The sequence below is a fragment of the Protopterus annectens genome, chromosome 4.part1 (assembly GCF_019279795.1).
Source record: "Protopterus annectens isolate FY-2018-M chromosome 4.part1, PAN1.0, whole genome shotgun sequence".
NCBI classification, from domain to species: domain Eukaryota; kingdom Metazoa; phylum Chordata; order Ceratodontiformes; family Protopteridae; genus Protopterus; species Protopterus annectens.
Window position 1 is genome coordinate 700,417,369 of NC_056734.1, and position 23,315 is coordinate 700,440,683.

At 44.3% G+C, this 23,315-nt stretch overlaps 1 protein-coding gene across 1 annotated transcript in view; it reads right to left on the reverse strand.

Moving 5' to 3' along the window:
- MLF1 (myeloid leukemia factor 1) overlaps positions 1-23,315 on the reverse strand; it is a 609,081-nt gene that overhangs the window by 447,963 nt on the left and 137,803 nt on the right. The window contains exon 2 of the mRNA XM_044070478.1: positions 5,454-5,616. Within this exon, the coding sequence (XP_043926413.1) occupies positions 5,454-5,616 (163 nt within the window). The remainder of the gene's footprint in view (positions 1-5,453; positions 5,617-23,315) is intronic.

Consider the following 23,315-nt stretch of genomic DNA (forward strand, 5'->3'; position numbering starts at 1 on the left):
CAGCCATACAAGATTACTCATCCTATCATTCATTCAGACTCCAAACCGTGGGCAGCAAAAAAAAAAAAAGATTCAACCCTTTACCCTGATCCTGGGCGACTAACTATCCAACCATAGACTGGAAGAAATACTCATGCCGAAACACAAATGCCCAGACATTCCTTGATTTCGTCAATGCAAATGCCTTGGACCAGTTGGTTGACACCCCCACAAGAGGTGAAAATATTTTGGACTTGGTATTAACCAACAATAGTAACCACTGTAGCATCCCTACAGTGTCTAAAAACTCCAAAAATGAGAACCAGTGCAGAAATCAAACTTATAAACCACCAGAATGCACTGTCAGAAAGGTCCCACCAAGAACAAGTAGCACCAAAACCGGAATTGAAGGCTTTATTCAGTAAATCACAGCACACTACACAAACACCTCAACTAATCACGAACATTTTCATCAAAAGACTTCAACTGTGAAATACATTTTGAACAGTCAAACCTTTTATCCCAATCCATGTCCCTAACCACCAATAAAATCCTATCTCCCCATCCTAAACCAATCAAAAGGCATTAAACATTACACAAAAAAAAAAAAAAAAAAAAAAAAAAAAATTATATATATATATATATATATAATTCACATCGTCTAAATGAGAAGCATAAAACGTTGTCTCTAAAGTACACATATCCCTAATCAGCACAGTGTTTCAAACATGTAAACTATACATATTAATTCAGCATAGATATTAAATATTAGAAAAAATCCAATTCATTAAAACAACTGAGCTCTTTACTTTTACAATCCGTTGGTCCCTACAGTGTCATCATCCCTGGTAAGATCCAACCACAAAGCAGTCACTTTCGAAGTCACCCCCCCCCAAGGCTAGGGTCAAACAAAAAAAACTTCTCCAAAGCTGATTATACCTTCCCTCAGGAGGTTGTAAACAACTTCACAGCCCCCTCCCCCTCCACAGGAACTGGCACATATGTCCAGACCTACACCAAAGTACTATATGAGCATTTATATAGCTGCACGGAATCAGGAATACCAGACAGGACAAAATCATCCTCCTCAAGGAAGAGTAAACCTGTCTGGTGGACATCTACAACAAATAAACTCTATAATAAAAGAAAAAAATTGCTGTCCAGGACCAAGAAGGAGCAGGTGCCTAATTGGAAACAATCTCTCCTTAGCCTGAACAAGCAAATAAGAGCACTGGTGAAATCCTCCAAAGCAAGCTTTGGGTCCAAACTGGCCATATCTACTAAAGACAATCATAAGGCCTTCTTCACACATATCCGCAATCTCAAGGGAAGCACCCAGATTTGCTCATAACTGATAGTCAAGGGCACCACATACACAAATGCTGTAGATATAGCCAACCTGCTGGCAGACAGGTTCAATGAAAACTTCACTCCTCTGTCCCCCTCATCAGTAAAACAGGACATCCCCAGTACCTGCCCCCCCCTCCCCTTACCTCTAGGGAGCAAGTCATCACTGCCTTCTCAAAGGCAAAAAATACAGCCTCCATGGGACCCAATAACATCCCAGGCTGCATCCTACATGAACTCAGGCAGGAACTTGCAACACCATTAGGCACCCTATTCAACCAAAGCCTGAGTACAGGCTTTGTCCCAGCCGAGTGGAGGACAGCTACGGTCATCCCTTTGCACAAAGGTGGAGCATCCACCGATCCAGGAAATTACTAACTAGCCTGATCTGCAAGGTCATGGAGTGGATTATCATGGACCTTGATCCCACACAGTTTGGTTTTGTCAAGGGTCATGCCTGTTAAATATGGCTGACTTCTTTGCGACAGGTCACCAAGGCCATAGACGAGGGGAAGACTGTGTACACTGCCTAACTTGACCTGGCTAAAGCCTTTGATACAATTCCCCACACAGGTATAATACAAAAACTCTCTCAACTAGGCATCAATCCATATGTTACCAGATGGGTAGCAAACTGGCTCACTGACAGAACCCACCTAGTCAAAATAGGGGAAGCCACCTCAAGTAAGTAGTAGACCCGTAACAAGCAGTGTACCTCAAGGATTGATCTTGGGGCCTCTGCTGTTTGGGATATACTTCTCGGAGGTGCAGGCCAAATCTAGTGGGCTATGGCTGACCAAGTTTGCAGATGACTGCAAGCTGAGTGCTGTCAATTAGTCTAGTGCTGTGGACATCCTTCAAGAGGGTCTCACCAAACAAATGACTGGTGCCAGAAACGTGGCCTCAAACTGAATGCCAAAAAATGCATCATCATCCCTTTTGGAGAGAGTGATGTCCCCACAAATTACCACATTGATAATAGGAATAGGGTACTATGCACGCAATCATCTGTGAGGGACTTGGGCACCCAGGCTGATAACAAACTGACTTTTGTCTGCCATATTGGCTCCACTGTATTGAAAGCTTTCTACATGGCCCACCTCATTAGTAAGGGTACCTCTTCTAGGGACAAGGTGGTCATAACATCCCTGTATTCTTCACTTATAAGACCCAGTATTGAGTACAATACCCCTTTCAGCATGTACCTCACAAAGCACATACAGCCGCTGGAGAGACCACAGAGGTTTCTTACTTGGAGAATCCAGGGCCTCAAGCATCTACCCTACACAAATAGGCTAAAAACCCTGTCCCTCTACTCAGTCTCCTACAGACTCCTCAGAGGTGACCTCTGTCTGGCATACAAAGCAATCTCAGACCCCACCCTACTGGGACTGCTGCATATCCGCAAGTCAAGCTCCACTCAAATAACCCGCACATGCAACCTCAACCTGGTCTGTGACATCAATAGGACTCGTTGGTGGGTCAGATTTGTGCCCCAGAGACTTCCCCTCTTGTGGAATAGACTCCCTCTCCACATAAAGCAGAGTACCTTATAAAAACCTTTTTAAGTGCAACCTGGATAACAAGATAGGGAACAGAAAATACACCCCTGGGATTCCACCGGTGTCCCTGCTGGACCATGACATAGGCTACTGACTTGCTGAAACATGGGTTAAATTCTTGGCTTGGCTTGTAAGGGCCTCAGGGCCAATAGCCTAGTAACTTCCTATGATCCTAATAAGAAGAGTAGAAACTGAGCATCACAGAGAAAACAGAAGTAGGGCTAGGGCACATGTCCAACTAGGCAACGCATCAGCAGTGTAGCTGGGATTAAAAAGAGCATATGCAAAACATGCACATCCAAGTTGGTGGTATTGGGGGTTACCCGTGTTATGGCTGCTATGTGGAGGAGCAAGTTAGTTATGCCATATACACCCCTGTTAGCCACCAGGATAATAGCTTTCTGTGAACAGTTTTCACATGAAAAGGGAATAAATGAGCCAGCTAAAGAGGAGACATCTGCTACAAAGAAGGTGGAAGAAAGAAAAGACCAATCCGTTTAATGCAGCGGGTAAGAACAGGGATGTCAACATCCAGTGAAAACTATTGCAGCTTGCAGTCTAAATAGAATGATTGCAGCTGATGTTCAATAAAAAAAAAAAAAAAAAAAAAGAAAAACTGCAAGACTAGGCAGTACACTGGGGGACATAAAGGGTGCAGTTTTGTTAAGGGAGTACCTCACAGAAATCTAGGTAGCATAACCTCCTCCACTCCATGCACACACTAAATCATGCAGGCATCACAGAAATGGAAAAGACAAAAAAATTCCAAGTGCACTGCCACAGGTACCAACTTTAGATGTTCTTCTTTCGGCTTTTCTCAGTTAGGGGTCACCACAGCGGAACTCCGGTCCACTAATGATTGGCAGCAGATTTTTACGGTGCCGTGGTGCCAGCTCGATGCCCAACCTTCAACGAAGGCACGCCCATTTACGCATGTCTTTCGAACGCCACTTGACCACGGGGAGGACATGCAGACTCCACACAGAAGGCGCTCCAGCCAAGAATCAAACGGGAGAACCTCTTGTTGTGAGGCGACCACCCTACCGCAGCACCACTGCGGCTTTCAGGTACCATCTAAATTTTGTTTCTTTATGCCTTTTACCCTCTTTTTCTGCTGTCCATTAATCTCCCTCTGGTCTTAGACTGTTCAGACCTGGGTACTTCTCAAGGAGGGCAACAGCTGACCAGAGGAGCTGTCATCCAGGCAGTCACACAGGTTGTTTTTGCCCTCCATTGAATAATGGTCTTAACCCCACCACCGGTAACTGATGTGAGCACCCACGTCACTGCAAGTACATCCTATACCCTCACCCTACCTATGTCTCACACACACACACACACACACACACACACACACACACACACACACACACACACACACACACACACCCATCAGGACCACTATCACTAGCCTGAGATCATGAAATCCTGCTTCCACAGTCACAGTCATTGTTGTCATGCAAGCCTATGCTTCCACAGGGGAGCACTTCTCCCTTCTCCAGGGATGGTGAGCTGCATGGGTCTCTCACAGTCATTCTCCTCAGCCACTACTCAAACTAAGGTCATAGCAACTGTTTTATGCCTCTACATCACAGAGTCAGTACCAGTGCAATCTTCACATTATAAAGGACAATGATGAAGCCTCATCTGGAATACAGCGTGTAGTTCTAGAAACCATATAAGGATAAGGGCATCAAGTTTGCTGAGAAACAGCTGTAAATATTAAATGATGTGGGATAAAGCGAATGCAAGGAAATGCTTAAAGCACTAAAAATGTACATTTGGGAGAAGAAAAAGTGAAGCTGTGGCTTGGAAGCATCAACTTAGCACAGGGAAAGTTAGTGACAAAGAGTACTGAAGGGGAAGGACAGGGGAAGACAGGGACTTGAAGTTAATCAGAGGGGAGGATATTTAAGTTCAATATCAATTCTCAAAGGCAGAAAATAGAAAGGGGGTGCTGAAATGCAATGAAATGGAGAAAAAAAAAAAAAAAAAAGAGTGGAATGGTAGAACCAACCACACTGGAGAACTAAAAATGGCCCAAAGGTCTTCTCCAGTGGTATATGAACTTTCATGGTTTATAAGCCCAAGTTTTTGAAGGATGCATAGTAAGACAGCTACATTAACAACTTCAACTCACTGCTAGCAGGCAGGATAACAGCAATCTTGTCCTCACTACACTGTAAGCCTAAGAGTGCAACTAAAGTAGTAAATACGCAGTGCATCACTTCTTCCTGCATCTAGTTCTAGTTACAGATAAACATATTAAAAAAGTGTAGCAGTTCTGAATGATATTACTGTTGGCTTCTTTCTGAAAGGAAAATGAACACTAACGTCAGCAAGTCTTCAGAATTCACAGTACTAAAACAGAGTAAAGGTGAAGATGCACCACAGGAATGCTGAAGAATTAGTAAGAAGTAAAATAAAAATTCCTTTTAATAGTCATTCAAACGCACTGAACTCAGATTACCATGGAGCTTCATAACATGCAGGTTTAAGAAAGATGCTTTAATTCATTCATCATGACCACTATTAATATTCCCATCACAAATTTTAAACACATACCCGATGATCGTCCCTTAGGGCAACCTGAGAGTCCTGAGACCTTCTTTGGCTACGAGATCTTTCTCTTCCATCCATAATACTGAGGAATGGGTCCCTTCCAAAGGGTTCAGAAAAACTTCTCATCATCTGATGCATATGGTCCCGGTGTACAGAAAAAGTATCTCTAAAGTAGAAGCAAACTTTCAGAATCACAACATTCACATACAGTAATTAAAAATGAAAATGTATTCTCAATGTGTTAATCATCTTTAGTAGTGCATTAGATTTTAGCTATCTTTCATTTATTCACATCTAAAATACTACATCATTAACTAGACAGCTTAAAAACCAGGAGGCTGACGATCAGGAGTTGAACAAAAGCTAGTCAGAATGTGAAGCACCATTTATGAAAACCTGCAAGGCAGTTTACTTCCACAATATATGGAAACACAGCATGATGCATGCAGAACACAGCCAGCATTGTGACTTACAGGGATAAAGACCTAATTACTGCTCAGGTGACCTGTGTTCGATTAGCAGTTCAAGCATCGGAGGCACTGATGCAGAAGAATTTGCATGCCCATCGGGCACACCTCACTTTAGATCTCGAACAGAGGCCAGAGATGAGTAGGGGATTCTAGTCCAAGGAAGGCAGGGGTACGGAGCGAATCACCATGGACGCAGGATGATACACCAGCTCACCATGATGTACATCCATCCTAGGATGGCACAATTAAACGTATTGGAAATGGATAGTTATGGACTAAAACACCAAAATCTCTCCTGGCAGTAATACAGCACTGCACCCAGCCCTTAATTTCCTTACCAGCCCCATATGTGGGTGGGGGTTAGCCCTAGGGAGTCTGAAGTAGGTCCAGCAGACTTTGTGAACAGGAACATATATATCTGTGTGCGTGTGTATTTATATAATTATTTCAATACTGGACCAAAACATGATGAGTTGTATAAGAAACTCACTATTTAATGTATTGATAATACTACACTACGGGTAATACATAAAAGTGCTCACAGTTACAAAGAAAATCAATAATCAGCTTAAGAACCAATTGTAAAGAGATTTTAGGGAAAAAAAAAGTAAAACTCTCAATGGTATTGTTTTTTTCTAGGTAAACATAACTAAAACACTTTCAAGTCACCTGTTATTTTAAGAGCTATTCTTTACCTCTTCGTAAGATGTATGGCACAAAATGCTACTCAGCCACCAATTCTTCTAGTGTAAGTAAAAAAAAAAAAAAAAAAAAAAAAAAATGAAGCGCATTAATTAAGTGGGAATTTAAAATTGGAACCTGCACAGAAGTAAAAGGTGAAAAAGAGGAAAATGTTATCAATTATACCTGTAAGGAAAGGTATGGAAACCTTCAATTCAGAGTACATGTAAGAATAACTTTCTTGGGTGGCGTAAGCCATGGAATCTTGTTGGCTACACTACTTAGGCCCTTGGGCCGACAGCCTAGTACCTACATATGAAACTATGAACCTATAAGGAGATGAGAAAAGTAGCAGGAGGATGGCAAGGTGCATTTTAGCCACTCCAAGACCTGTCATTCATTATGGCATCAAATATAATGGTCTTGCATGTGACGATCTGTGAAATCAGTTTGTCTAACAGTATAGCACAAAGCGCCACATGTCCACCTTGCTAATCAGCTTAACTAAAAGTCCTTGGTTTGATTCTCTCAATCTCTATCTGCACATCATGCAAATGCAGAAAAGTCACTTTATCTTGACAATGCTTACAAGTACTTACCTTGTCAATAGGGACTAAGCAACCACTTCTTGCTGCAATAGAGAGTCAACTCCACAGTTCATCCCGTTTAGTATATTGGCATCCTTGTACAGCTTATGTACTCCAAGCCTTGCTATTTTTTACTGTGATACTCCTTTATTACTGTGATAAAAGTGTACCAAGGAAATTTGGTGCCCATGGCAACATTCTCATTTTGCAGGCCTGGCCACTCATTTTTCCTACTGATCGCCCACCAGCGCCCACTTCATACCATTTAGCAAGCTAATATTCTGGGACTCCCAAGTCCAAACTAGCAGTTGCTATCGATACTCTGTTGTCCTCACTCTTCAGAGGGATGAATGACTTTGTACCCATAGCTTTTGTATGCCCTTGTTGTCTTTTGTAGGCTCACACTGAGCTAAATTTCAGTCAGAGTCTTTGCGCAACACCAGTCCATATTCCCACAAAGAAAAATAAAATAAAGTTGAGCATGAGGGTGCTTGTCTGCTCTTATGCTGCACAGGAACAAAGACTAAAGACAAAATGGTAAAGGATAGCTCAAGCACTGACATACAGGTCTGCTATGCATAAAGAATGGATTTTGGTAAATGACCATCTAATAATATAACAACTGTATTAGAAACATGTATACAAGGTTTTAGAAGATTTTGTATGATTATTAAGTCAATTCTAGCATGTGGTATATGAAGAAAGACCTAGCAACCTAATTATCTTTGCCTTGAAAGCTCCATAGATAGAGGTGGCTGTGTGCAAGGTCACTCTACGGGTTGGATGAGACTTGTAAGAGTGACTGAGTTAGACTATTTCAAGTACTAGGCACCAAAATGAAGCTCTGTGATAGTCTTTTCCCTTATAAGTTTGGAAGCACATACTTGCAAATGTATCAATCTCAACACAACAAAGAAGATGCCAATTACAAAATACGCACAAGAATGTTCTGACTTCACAGTTTCTGTACATTTATGTTACACTAACAGCTTCTGCCGGATGGTCATGTTAATGAAGAACTCTCTTGTGGGTTGCACTAAACTAAAAATAGAAGTTATGTTCTTACCATAACGTTCCATGTTAGTTGTCTTCTTCTCGCCTTCTTCTTGCTGGATGGGTTCGGAGCCGACCTCGGCTCCGACTCGGCCACTCTAAAAGCTCGAGAGTTGGTTCCACCGGCTCGAGGCTCCCCTTATATCCCACAATGCTAGGCGTGAGTTACCTCAGATCTCGTTTGTAAGCTAGACCCAGCTTATACTAGTAACAGAATAACTATAAACAAAGTCCACCTCTATAAACCAGGGAGAAGAGAAGGGTGACCTGCATCCTGATCCAGGAAAATATGCACAGTAGCATATACCTAAAGTAAGAGGTGGTAGAAAGAGAGGTCACAATCAACACTCCTCTAGGTCTGTCCAGGCCAGGGGGAAGGAGGGTGGGGCGAAGAAGAAGGCGAGAAGAAGACAACTAACATGGAACGTTATGGTAAGAACATAACTTCTATATGTTAAGTTGTCTATCTCGCCTTCATTCTTGCTGGATGGGACCGCGTCCCTAGCACCTTGTCCCGGGTGGCCTAACGGAACAGACTCTTGAGAACAGTGGAACCAAAGTTAGCTCTATGCCTAGAAGCTAAATCCAACTTATAATGAGAAATGAAAGTGTGAGGAGTAGCCCAAGTAGCCGCTGCACAAATGGTGTCAATAGGCAGTCTGTCTTGGAAGGCTATAGAAGTAGCCAAAGCTCTGGTGGAATGGGCTTTAGGTTTGTTAGGCAGCTTTTGGTGTCTAATTTCATAAACAAGGGAAATCAGAGATGTTAGCCATCTAGATAATGATACCTTTGAAACTGAAAGTCCCTTTCTGCCTTCTGCATAGGAGACAAACAGCTGGTCAGATTTTCTGAATTGTTTGGTTCTATCCAAATAGTACCTTAACTGACTATGAACATCTAGCCAATGCAATTTTTGTTCAGACCTATTGGAATATTCTGGAAAAAACACAGGGAGGTCAATGCTTTGATTTAGGTTAGACGCCGAGGCTATCTTAGGCAAAAAGTACGGGTTGGTTCGTAAAGATACCCTGTCCTTATGGAACAACAGATAAGGAGGTCGACAGCTGAGTGCATGAAGTTCTGAAACTCTTCTAGCTGAAGTAATAGCTACCAGAAAGAGAGTCTTCCATGATAGCAATTTTAAAGAACAGGAGGCTGCAGGTTCGAAAGGGGGAAGAATCAAAGAACTAAGAACTAAATTTAGGTCCCAAGGAGGAGGAGGATTTCTTATAGGAGGTCTGAGTAGAAAAACTCCTTTCAAAAGGCTTTGCAAAGCTTGTGGGACATTATGGCAGACTCTGAAATACCCACATGAAAGTTAGAAATAGCTGCCAGTTGAACTTTAAGAGTAGAAGGAGATGAACCTGCATGGAAGAGTTCAGCTAGAAAATCAAGGACCATTTGGATGGAAGCAGTGAAAGGATCTATGTCCCTTCCTTGAGCCCAATAGGCTAAACGTTTCCACTTACTCAAATAAATCTTTCTAGTGGAAGATTTATGGAAGCTATCAAAATATCTCGAACAGAGTGAGATATTTGAGGAAGCCTGGCTAAGGTTGGAATTGGAGGAACCAAGCAGTGATGTTCAGAGAGGGAAGGGAGCGATGAAACTGACCCGACTGATGGATCAAAAGATCTGGAACTAGGTCCAGATGCCAAGTTCGCCCAACAGAAATTGATGTAGAAAGGGGAACCAAACCTGTCGAGGCCAGTAAGGAGCAATGAGGATCAACGAGGCCTTCTGAGCGATAGCTTTCTGTATCACTTGAGAGATTAGTGGGAAGGGAGGAAATGCATACAGAAGTCCCGGGCCAAACTTGGACTAGAGCGTCTCTGCTGGGCTGGTCTGGTAAAGGTAATAGGGTGAAATAATCTCTGCACTTGCTGTTTTGGGGAGTAGCAAAAGGTCGCAGCAAGGCTGACCCCACTTGAGAAAAATTTCTCTCACAACAGAGTCTTTCAGAGACCACTCGTGAGGCATGAGGATAGCTCTGCTCAACTTGTCCGCGATTTGATTGGACTTCCCGGGGATGTGCGTTGCTATCAGAAACCGCTGAGAAGAAATCGCCCATTGCCACAGTCTGGGTGCTTCTCGACACAGGGGGTAGGACCTGGTTCCGCCTTGTTTGTTGATATACCACACTACAGACATATTGTCCGTCTGGATTGCTATCGTTCCCAAGGGAAGAGAGTATTGAAGGGCTTGCAACGCTAAAAGCACTGCTCTCATCTTTAGAACATTTATGTGCAAGTGGCATTCTTCTGGTTGCCATGTGCCCTGGACAGTTCTGCCCTGATAATGCCCCCCCCCACCTGATCAGGGAGGCGCCCGTTGTCAGTGTAGCAACCGGAGGGGGAGGAACAAAGGGTCTTCCCAATAAGAGCTGAGGGGAAGACATCCACCACAGAAGATGATTCCTGCATGTTTGTGTGATCATAATGGTGTGGGACATCGGAAGTTGCTGGTATGACCATTGTGTGAAGAGCATCCATTGAAGGATTCTCATGTGGAATCTGGCTAATGGAAGCAAAGGTATGGCAGCCGCCATAATCCCCAATACTTTCAGAACTAACCTGGCTTTGACTCTGTTGCTGCTGAAGATGAGCGAGACCAGTTTTTGTATGTCTGTTATTCTCTGATCTGTTAGCCTCGCAGACATATTGACTGTGTCTAGAATTGCGCCTATGAAGGTAATAACACGACAAGGCGACAAAACAGACTTTTCGCAATTTATTGAAATGCCTAAGTTTTGACAAGTGCGAAAGGTGTAGTCCCTGGCTGTGAGAAGAAGATGCTCGGTGGGAGCTGTAAGGAGCCAGTCGTCCAAATATAGAAACACCTGGAATCCTTGACGTCTCAGGTGAGAAGCTACCACTGCCATACATTTGGTAAACACCCTGGGGGCAGTGGTGAGTCCAAAGGGCAGGGCTCTGAATTGAAAATGACTGGTTCCCAGCCTGAAGCGGAGAAATCTTCTGGAGCGTGTGTTCATTTTTATATGATAGTACGCATCCTGAAGGTCTATGGAGCACATCCATTTTTTTCTTCCCAATAGGGGAAGTATGGACTGTAGCGTGACCATCCAAAATCGTGTTTTCTTGACTGACTTGTTCAAGATACTGAGATCCAAAATTGGTCTCCAGTCCCCTGTTTTTTTTGGAACTAAAAAGAACCTGGAGTAGATTCCGGATCCTTGCTGGTCTGCTGGAACTGGTTGAAATGCTCTTTTTGCAAGCAGTTTTGAAACTTCCAAAGCTGCAAGATCCCTTTGAGCGGGTGGAACATCTGGAAGGGATTTTTTTGATCGGTTTGGAATGCAAAGAAAGGGAATGGAATAGCCTTCGGAAATGATGGACTGTACCCACTTGTCTCGAGTTAGGGATAGCCAGGCTTCTGGGTACAGTGACAATCTTCCCCCGACTGCCTCCGAAGGTGGACAGTCGGGCAACACCTCAGGGATGCTGAAAGGGCTTATCGGAGAAAGTTTCTCGATTGCCCTGGTTCTGCGGACCCCCTCTGCCTCTAGGGCGACGTCTACCATTGTTGTTCCCCCCTCTGCCTCTGGCAGGGAACCGACTCTGTGCGTCAGGCAAAGTCCCTTGAGATTGTTTGGAACCACATTTTTCCACTTTTCTGGCCCTTGGGGTAAGGCCTAGAAGGAGTAGAAAACGGACTCCGGCAGAAAGAGTCTTGCCATCAGTCTCGCACCTAGTCAAGGTTTCTTTCACTTGAGGACCAAAAAGAGATGATCCCTCAAACGGAGAATTAGTGAACGACGTTTTAAAGGGGTCCGCAAAGTTGCATAACCGCATCCAGGCATGCCTACGTAAGGCCACTCCTGTTCCTGCGGCCCTGCTCGCTCCATCAGCCACATACGAAAGGAGGCACATGGAGGAGTTAGCTATGGAGTTCAGGGTAGCCAGCTGAGTGTTCATCTTGTCTTGAAAACCCGCAGCTGTAGGATCCTTCAACATATCACTTGCTTCTTTGATCAAGTCCCTTTGAAGACGAGTAAAATGGCATAGGTAGTTCAGCGAACGCATTGCAAAGGTCGCTGATGAGAACATCCGCTTCCCGTACCTGTCCATGGACCTAGATTCCTTGTTAGGTGGATGGACAGGCACTGAAGGATCAGCTAGTTCCTTCTTAGTGGCAGCAGCAACCACCATAGCATCCACAGAAATTTCTTTTGTCAGAAACTGTTTATCTGCTGGTGCTGTAATGAATTTTGAGGGTCTCCTGGGAGTGGGGTCCACTGAATCAGGAGCCGTCCATGCCTTTTTTGCTACCACCTGCATGAGGGGGTCAAAGGGGGGAGACACCCAGGAGGTGGAAGGACGAGAGCCAAACGCCTCAAGGTACACAGATTCATCCTCCGAAGGGTTGAGGGCTGGCCAATTTCCCCTCTGCTTAAGGATTTCTAGAATGTCTGCAAATGAGACATCTTCAGAAGGGGAACGGGGAACCCTCGAATCCTCTAAATCTGTGTCAGAGGTGATGGACTCAGGTGAGTCTATGTGTTTCCTCTTACACTTTCTCTTCCGAGGGGGCTCTTCTGCCAAATCAGGAGAGGGCTCGAAGAGGATGAGATCCCCACAGGGGATTCCTGAGGAGCTGGCTCTCTGCGGTCCGGGATGAGGGAGTGAGTCGACTTGACCTGAGGCACCGAAGAGGGAGGGGCGGACGGAGCCGACTGTGGAGTAGAACCAGGTTCTAACACACTCCGCATGACCTCGAATGCACCCCTGTCAGGCAGAGCCAGAGGTCCCCGCCCGAAGCTAAAACCTCCCTCGGCACCGACAGTGATGGCTCGAGGCCGATGTCGGAGCCGAACTCACCAGCGCCGAAGCCCCGAGAGGGAGAGCGGGGTCGGACAAGGGTCCGATGCCACTCACCCCCTCGGAGCCGATGATGGAAGTCCGGCACCGAGATTCTTCTAAGGAAGAAATCGGAGCCGACGATGGAGCCGAAGACATTTGTATCGGCTCCGACGCTACCACAGTCTCGGTTCAACGCCCGCCGAGCTCAACGGAGTCGGAGGAGGAACATAATGAGGGACAAGGTCAGGCATCGACTGATGAGTCGGGCTCTGAAGCATTTGGGCCAGTGCCTCGGACTTAAGAAGTCGACTCACTACCCTTTGAAGGTCATGGTCCGACAGCCTCGATGACCTAGAGGAGTGAGATCTATGGCTCCGTTCTGACAGCAGAGGAGATGCTGGAGCCGAATGAACGGAGCCAAGGGACGGTGACCTAGACCTCTTTCTAGATGTCGGTTCCGAAGGTCTGGTCGGAACCGACACAGGAACTTCAATACCTCGGCTCCAGCCGGAGCCGAGGAACCACAGAAACTGTAGACTGAGACTCATCGGCTCCAGCCGGAGCCGATGTAGACGGAGGTTTAGTAGCCTTAGGTCTCGGCTCAGTAGCTGGAGCCGAGGACCTAGAAGCCTTGGAGGGCTTTCCGAAGAGACAGTAAGGGAACCCTCAGGCTTGAGTAAACCTCTCAAAATCAGTTTGTTTTTCTTTCCTGCAGGACCCTGGGGCTGAAGCCGTGGCATACAGCACAGGAGTCCTGCAGGTGCAAAGGTCCCAGGCAGTAGACACAAGAAGTGTGACCGTCTGTCAGAGACATTTTCTGACAGCACGAGTCACACTTCTTGAAGCCTGAGACCTTTGAGTCTTTAGACATTTTAGAAAAGTGTAATCACACACACCCAGTCAAACACACTGATTACACCCTATCCTATTTTAAACAAAAAATAAAACAAACTACCAAAGTTTTAAATTCTGAGAAAAAACACACACACACCACTAGGGGATGGAAGAAAAAAGGCCCAAAGGCCGAGGGAAGAACTTATAAGTTCTTGTGGAAAAAATGGGATTTTAGAGAGAAAGGGGGAGAAAATCCACTAAACTAAGGGAAACAACTGTTAAAATTAAAACTAAAGGGGTTTAAGTATACTAAATTTTACTCCAAAGTTACTCACCAAGAAGCCGGTAGAAACCAAACACCTCGATCGCTGTAGCGGCAAACGAGATCTGAGGTAACTCACGCCTAGCATTGTGGGATATAAGGGGAGCCTCGAGCCGGTGGAACCAACTCTCGAGCTTTTAGAGTGGCCGAGTCGGAGCCGAGGTCGGCTCCGAACCCATCCAGCAAGAATGAAGGCGAGATAGACAACTTAACATCAATACTTTATCATAGTGAGACACACATATGCCCCCCCTCACCAGGCTGGCAAGAAGAAGGTCACGGTCAGCTGCCTGTCAGGTGCCAGGATCTGTCAAATCATGCATGTACTCAAGTCACTCAGCAACAATTACCGCTATGACTCTTCATACAGTCCAGAGAAGTACATCTCAAGCCATTCACCCCAACATGTACTATGACAGAGAGGCATGAATGAACTCTCAGATTATGTGTCCCAGGCAGGTACTGTAAGTCCCTAGCCCTAAGCAGCATTCTACCTTCACTCAGGATGATGCCACAATATACACATAAAATGACTGACTGCAACAAATGGCTTAGCTTCTCGTGTCAGTCCAGGGGGATCCAGTATCTGTCAGCCTGGGAAGAAATGGTTGACAAACCAGGCTGCTCTGCCAGAGATGGTCTTCACCAGTCTCCTCTAGGCTTTCGGGCACTGGCAAAGGTACTTGCCTCCCCCGTACTACCTTTTTAGGCAATGTCAAAACAACAAAATTTCAGACATAAAAAAACTCTAGTCAAGACAAACTCAAGGTTATGCTGCTTAATGCTAGGAGCCTAAAAAGGAAACTGCACTCCCTGGAAGCACTCCTCACCTTGGAAGATGCGGAAATCTGTGCGGTCACTGAGACATGGTTCAAGGCTGCAGAGAGCACTCCAGCCATGCAAGGCTACAATGTCTTCCACACATTCAGAACCCAAAACTAGTGTGAAAGAGCCAAAAGCAGAGGTGTATCCATCTTCATTAAGGCCAAATACACCTTGAGAATGGTTAAACAGTATGGCTCTCTTGAGCTACTCTAGGTCCAACTAACTATAGGTAAAGCACCCTACTACATCACTGCTAGCTACAGGTCCCCCACCATGAACCAAGGGAAGCATAACACCTACATGGACTTACTAGAGTCACTCGCTATACAGCCGAACACTTTAGTCATGGGAGGATTTCAACTATCCTTCCATCGACTGAGCAACATACATGAGCACAAACATGCTTGCTCTGAGGTTCCTGAACTCTGTCAATACAAATCCCCTGGAACAGCTTAGTCTGCACCCCACAAGGGGAGTAGGGCTCTAACGTCCTAGACTTAATATTCACCAACATGGGGGTCACTGTACTACCCCCCAGTGTGTTGCCCTCCATGGTAGTCAGACAATAAATCGGTCTCATTTAAAGTAATGATCAGACCTGACACCCCCAAAGGAGCAAAAAACTGAAAAATTTCTCCAAAGCAAACTACAGCCTACTAGGCGATGGTATAAAAAGTTTCATGCCCCCTGCTAACACAGTCAACAATGACTCCTATGAAGAGGAGTACATAAATGCCACTTACAATGGCATAAACAACTGTATAGACTCTGCTGTGCCTGACTAGATCAAAAACAGGTCCTCCTGAAATAACAGGCCACCCTGGTGTACCTCAAATATAAATAGGTTACATAACAAAAGGAAGAAACAGATGTCTAAGAACAAGAACAAAATTATTCAGCAGAAGAAACATAACCCTTTATAGGTTTAACAAGTAAATCAGATATCTTGTAAAGTCCTCTAAAGCTAGTTACGGTGCTACATTAGCATCCCTAGCCAAGGATAATCATAAGGCATTCTTTAGCTATGGCTGAAATCTAAAAGGGAACACCAACTATGTGCTGAACTTATAGTGGACAGTACTTCTCATACTGAACCTGAGGAAACTGCCAACCTGCTAACAGACAGATTTGATGCAAACTTCGCCCCCCACCCCGTCCCCACCAGCCATACCCTTACTCTACCTAGGATCTCCAAACAGCAGGTCATAGCTGCGCTCTCCAAGGCAAAAAACACAGCCTCTAGGGGACCAGATAACATCCCAGGCTGCTTACTAAACAGTCTAAAACAAGACCTAGTAAAACCACTTGGCACTCTCTTTAACCTCAGCCTGAGCACTGGCTTTGTTCCAGCAGAGTGGAGAACAGCAACAGTAATCCCCTTGCACAAAGGGGGTCCATCAACCAACCCTGGGAATTACAGACCCATGAGCCTAACCAGCCCCTTATCTGCAAAGTCATGGAAAGAATCACGGTGCTCATCAACAAGGACATTAGGGGTACTTCAAACTCTTGACCTGACCCAGTTGGCTTCGTTAAGGGTAGATCATGCTTATTAAACCTGGTGGACTTCTTCGAGAAAGTCACCAAAGCTCTGGATGAAGGCAAAACAGTACATACGGCCTATCTTGATTTACCCAAGGCTTTTGACACAACCTCCCACTCAGGTATCATCAAGAAACTCTTCCAGCTGGGGATTAAGCCAGACATCACTAGATAGTTGGCCGACTGGGTCACCAACAGAGGGCAGTTTGTCAGAGTTGGGGATTCCACCTCTACCAGTAGACCAGTTACCAGTGGTGCACCACACAGATCTGTGCTGGGCCCTCTACTGTTTGGAATCTATTTCTTGGAAGTTCAGGCAATAGTAGATGACCTGTGGCTTACTGCAAACTGGGGACAATCACTGAGTGATGTTAACATATTACAAAATGGGCTAACACAACTAATGACTGGTGTCAAAGCCACAGACTAAAGCTAAATGCAAAAAAAGTGTATTACTATCCCCTTTGGCAAAGACGTCCCTGCAAATTACAATACTGACAGCACCCCCCCTCCCCCAACTCAAATGCAATGGTGCAAGATTTGGGAACACAGGTTGACAGCAATATAAACTTTGATCACCATGTGTCCACAGTGATAAGGAAAGCCTAAGTAAGGGCATCACATCCAAGACTAAGGATGTTATAACTCCTCTGCACTCAACCCTTATCAGACCACTAATACAGTGCAATGCTCCCTTTTGCATGTACCTCACTAGACACCTGCAGCAGCTGGAAAGACCACATAGGTTTCTCACTAAGAAAATTCAGGGCCTCCAAAACATGACATACATGGAAAGACTGAAAGCCCTGTCACTGCACTCTGTATCCTGCATGCTGCTGACAGGCGACTTGTGTCTGGCCTACAGACCAGTCTCTGACCCTGCCCTAATGGAAATGTTGCATATCCGCAAATCAAATGGGACAACAGTCACTCACTCCAGGGGTCTCAACCTAGGTTATGGACATTAACAGAATACGCTGGAGAGACACATTTCCCATAGATTACTACTCCTCTAGAATAAACTCCCAATTCACATGAAGCAGAGCTCCTCAATAACCCTATTCAAGCGCAATCTAGACAGTTGGATGGGATACCATAAATTCACCCCGGGCGGCACCTATGTCCACAATGGACAGGGGCAATCAGTCAGACTTGCTCTGCATATAATGACCATCTAACCAAGGTCAATTAGGGAACACGAGTATAACATGGCTAGGCTTGTAAAGGCCCTAAGGCCACTAACTTGGTAACTGCCTATGAAGCTATTAACCTATCTCCCGTGAATTCTCAGGATACATTACATCATGCATGCAAAGTTCATGTTCAAACACATGCAACAGTTTAAAATAAGTTGTGCAAATAGCACTACTACTCATGCTATTTGTAGCACACAGAAAGGTTCTACTCTGGAAACACACCAAGTTATTATATAACTATGTTATAGATATGCACCCATAGTCGACGGATTTGTTTTACTCAAACTGAAACATAACTAGCTCTTCTGACCTCATTATATCACATGTAATACATGAAGAGCCATGATTATGCTCCAAAAAGGGGAGAAAGACAAATGTGTTAAGCAAAAGCTTTTGTGAAGTACCCAAAGCACTGTCAAGACTTTGTCTTTTGCTAGAGGTTAACAAAAAACAGTGCCAAATGGCAAAGTACAGCAGCACAAAATAAAACAACTTTTAAAACTGTCAGATTCTTCACTATGGCATAGTTAAACAAAAAGTGTGGCAGAATGAAGCATCTAAAAAGAAGTTATGTACTTACCATAATGTTCCATCTGTGTTGTCCATTTTCATTCTTACTCAGCTAATGGGTTTAAATCCAGTCCCTTGGATCTGACATGGCCATTGCAAAAGCTCGTGGCAACCTTGAATTCTCAAGCTTTTCCCCTACCCAAAATGCACCAACCCCAAGTATCTCAAATCTTGTTTGCTGATTTTACTAGAAAGACACATTTGTAGTCAACAGGGAAGAAGACCTTATCTGGAGCTCAATATAAAGAACACTGACGTTGATCAACCACTCATTCTTCTAGAAGTTTTCAAGGTCGGGGGTTGGTGGGTGGGGAGCATACCTCTCAACCTCTTAGACCAAAAAATCTGGACAAAACCTAAAATGATGGTGGGGACAAATAGGGACAGATTTTAAATATTGGTCTTACAAACTTACAAAGTTGATAGAATTGTATGTTTTGCAATAGCATGCATTTTCTGAAAGATTTGAAGTCTTAAACTCAAATGTTTGTCATTATATAATGACTTCAATCCTCAGTTATTTGCCAGAAAAGTACAGATTTTAGGAGGAACACACCAGAAATATGATGTGAAAATCTGTACAGTTGAGAGGTATGGTGGGGAGAGGAGGAAGAATGAAAATGGACAACACAGATGGAACATTATGGTAAGCAGATAACTTATTTATCCGATGATGTCAATTTTCATTCTATCCTCAACTAATGGGACACAGTCCCCAGCTACACAAGATCCTGGGTAGACTCATGGAAGGATATTCCTGAGCACCACTGAACCAAATGATGCTCTACCTCTGGAGACCAAATCTAATTTGTAATGAGTAGCAAAAGTGTGTGGAGAAGCTCAAGTTGCTGATGCACATATGTCATTCATGGACACTTTAGCCTGAAAAACAACGGAAGTTGCCATGGATCTAGTTGAGTAAGCTCGTAACGGTTTTGGTAAGGTGACACAATTTGCTATAAATAAATTAAATGCAATTAGTAAGCCATCTGGGTAGGGTTACTTTGGTTACTGGTTTTCTCAGTTTGGCATCTGTGAATGAAACAAATGAAATGGTCAGATTTTCTGATGTCTTTTTTTTCTATGCAACTAAAAATGTAATTGTCTGTGAGCATCTAGTAAATGTAGCAACTACCTGACTTTACAAAATTTGGAAAGAACACTAGCAAATTCATGGACTGATAGATATTAGATTCTGAAACCACTTTAGGAAGGAAGGAAGCATTAGTCCGTAATGCGACTCTATCCTTGTGAAAGATTAAATACAGTTGTTTTGAAGACAAAGCCTGAATTTTTGAAATTCGTCTAGCAGAAATAATGGCTACTAAAAATATATTCTTCAAGAAAGGTATTTAAGATCACATTTAGCTGCAGGTTGAAAGGGGGAGTGGGTTAAGTATTTGTAGTACCAGATTCAAATCCCATGGAGAAGTAGGATCTTTAAAGGGAGGTCTTAAGAGAAGCATTCCATGTAAAAAGGCTTTGCAAAGTTTGTGAGAAGCGAATAAAGAACCATCAAATTCCATGTGAAAATTCAAAATTGCTGCTAACTACCTCAATTGTTGATGAGCTAGCTCAGTCATTAAAAAGTGAAGACAAAAATAAAAGAAATGTCATGTCAGAGCTGAAAAGGGATGAATATTATTTCGAACTGCCCAGCAAGCAAACATTTTCCATTTGCTGGCATAAAGTTTCCTTGTAGGTGGTTTATGGGAAGATAATATTTGTGGACAGGTGAAGAGCGCATAGGTTGTCTAGTTATTAATGGAAATGGAAAACCCAAGCCTCTAAACTTGAGCTTTGGTATATCTGGATGGATCATACCCATCAGGTTAGATAGGAGGTCTGGTGGCAACTCCAGAATCCAAGGTTGGTGAAGTAAGTGATGCCAAAGGAAGGGGAACCAAATCTGTCAAGGCCAGTAAGGTGCAATGAGGATTACTTTGCTCTTCAAGCTGGCAGCTTTCTGCAAGAATTTTGGAATCAGTTGAATTGGAGGATACGCACAAAGAAGACTGGGGGGGGTCAGTCATTCAGAAGAACATCCCTTGGTGATACCCCTGTGAGGGGAGGAGGGCTAAGTAGCTGCTGCATTTGTTATTTAGGCGAGAGGTGAAAAGACTGCAGCAAGGCTGGACCCACTGACAAAAAACTCAGTTCTGTCACATTCTTGTTGAGGGACCACTGGGAGGTAGAAGAATGCACCTGCTCAGTTTGTCTGCTATCACACTGGACTTTCCAGAAATGTGCACTGCTATAAGACAGTGGTTGGATGAGATCACCCATTGCCACACCCTGAGCGTTTTTCAACACAAGGGGTAAGATCTGGTCCCTCCTTGTTTGTTGATGTACCAAACTACTAACATGTTGTCCATATGAATTGCAATTGTCCCTGAAGGAAGATCATCCTGAAGCACCAGCAACACTAACAGCACTACTCTCGTGTCAAGGACACCGATCTGCAAATTGGTCTGTTTGAGGGACTAAGTGCCTTGGATATTCTTGCCCATATAATGCCCCCCACCCTAGCTGGGAAGCGTACATGGTCACTACGGCCTTGAGTTGAGGGGGAACAAATGGCCTTGTAGAACATGATGTTATTTAATCCACCATGAGATCTATCTCTCTTGCATAAGTGGGTGATTTGAAACGCAGTAGATAATGGATTGACAAAGTACTGACCATTGCCTGACATGCATCTACTTATGGATTCTCATGTAAAATCTAGCTAATGGCACGAACGTTATTGCCGCTGCCACTGAACCCACAGCATGAAGGACCAAGCGGGCTGAAATCTTTGTACTGCAAATTATCTTTTTGATTTGTAATCTTATCTGAACTCTTGAAGGGAGAAGTGAAGCAATGGTTGATTTTGTTTGTAGAAGTGCTCCTATGAACGCTAAGCTTTGAGTTAGCTCCAGAAGAGACTTTTCATATTTTATGGTCATCTCCAGAACAAAGCATGTTAGGAGAACCTTTTCTCTTGCCATTATCAGTTGATACCTAGTTGGAGGGGAAATGAGCCAGTCATCTAGTTACAGAAACACCCAGAATCCCTGGAGTCTTAAGTGAGATGCTACTACTGCCAAGCACTTGGTAAACACTCTGGGGGCTGTGGTGAGACCAAAGGGTATAATTCTGAACTGGTAATAACTGGCTCCCAGCCAGAAGTGTAAAAATATTCTGGATCATCTGTTCATCTTTATGTGATAGTATGCATCCTGAAGGTCTACTGAGCAGATCCAGTCATCCTTGCCCAAAAAAGGGAGAATGGACTGAACCGTGACCATCCAAAACTTGGTGCGAACTGACTTGCTTAGGTTGCTGAGATCCAAAATTGGTCCCCAGTCCTCTGTCTTCTTAGGCAATAAAAAGAACCTCGAGTAGGTTCTGGATTCTATCTGGTCTAGTGGGACATCTTGGATGACTATGTTTTCTAGCAGCTTTTGTATTTTATTGCTGTTTGTTCCCTCTGACTGGGTGTAACATCAGGGATCTTTCTTGAGATTGGAGGTGGAAGGAAAAAGGCTATTATAAACTCTGGAAATAATCCTCTAACACCCAAGTATCTTTTGTTATGTCTAGCCAGGATCTCCAGTGCAGGGGTAATCAACCCCTGATTGCCTCCAGAGGGGGCAATCAGGCCTCTATTCAAAAGCGCTAGAAGGGTCTGCCAAAGAAAGAATCTCTGGACCCTTGGTTTTGCGAACCACCTCTGCAGCAGGGGCAGTGTCTACCATTGGAGTTCCCCCCTTTACCCTTGGGGGAATCTTGTCCACATGTGTCCTTGAAAGGTCACTGGGACATTTTGAAACACATTTTTCCACTACCTCATTGATTCCTGTAAAAGAATCTTTGAGGGGTGGAAAAATGTATGCCCACAGTAGACATGTCTTTCTGTCCTTTTCACACCTGGATAATGTGATTCTTACTTTGGAGCTACACAATGACGTGCCATTCAAAGGAGCATTGATGACCAAAGAAATGAAGGGCTCTGCAAAATCACATAAGCACATCCAGGGATGTCTCCTTGTGGAAATGCCTGAAACCGCTGCCTTTGAGGTTCCTCGGGCTACATGTGAAATAAGCCTCATGGAAGAATTGGAAATCAACTGCAGGGTAGCCAACTAAGAAGTCACAGATGCTTGTACTTCTTCAGAAATTAATCCTGACAGGGTGTCAGACAGTTCCTTAAACAGGTCTGTCTGCAACCTGGAGAAATGTGCTAGGTAGTTCAGTGACCTTAAGACAAAAGGTCTCTGAAGTATAGACACTTCCCAAATCTGTCCATCGCCCAAGACTTCTTGTTGGAGGGATGAACAGTGGAACTTTCATCAGCAAGCTCCTTCTTAATGGCTGTTGCCATGACCAAGGCATCAAACGGCACCACTTTTGCACAAAACTACCTGTCCTCCAGTGCTGTCATAATTTTGTCAGGTCTCCGAGATATTGGTTCAGTGGTGTCAGGATCCTTCCATGCCCGCCACAAGATCAACTCAATCTGCTCGTCGGTAGGTGGAGTCTCCCAGGAAGTAGATGGGCCAGTACCGAACGCCTCCAGGAATACACACTCCTCAGAGGAAGGGTAGTTTGTTTCCAGCCACTTCTCTGTTTCAGAATATCAAGGAAGTCTCCAAATGAGATATCATCAGGAGGTGACCGTGGGGAACCTTCACCTTCATCAAAGTCTGTATCTTTTGTGATAGATTCCTCGGAGGAATCTAAGTGCTTCCTCTTGCACGTCTTTTTAAGGACCTCCTCAGTGGGATGCCCTGGGGAGGTATCAGACGAAGTCGGGACACCCTGTTGGGAAGCCTAGGATTTCTGTACCAGCTGTTCCTGTGGAGAAGAGAGGTGAGACTCCAAGTGCAGAGATGGCATGGCTGTAAACTGAGGATCCGAGGGGGTAAGAACCACCTGTGTTGCAGAGGCAGACAAAGCTCTCTCCATACCTCAAAGGCAGAC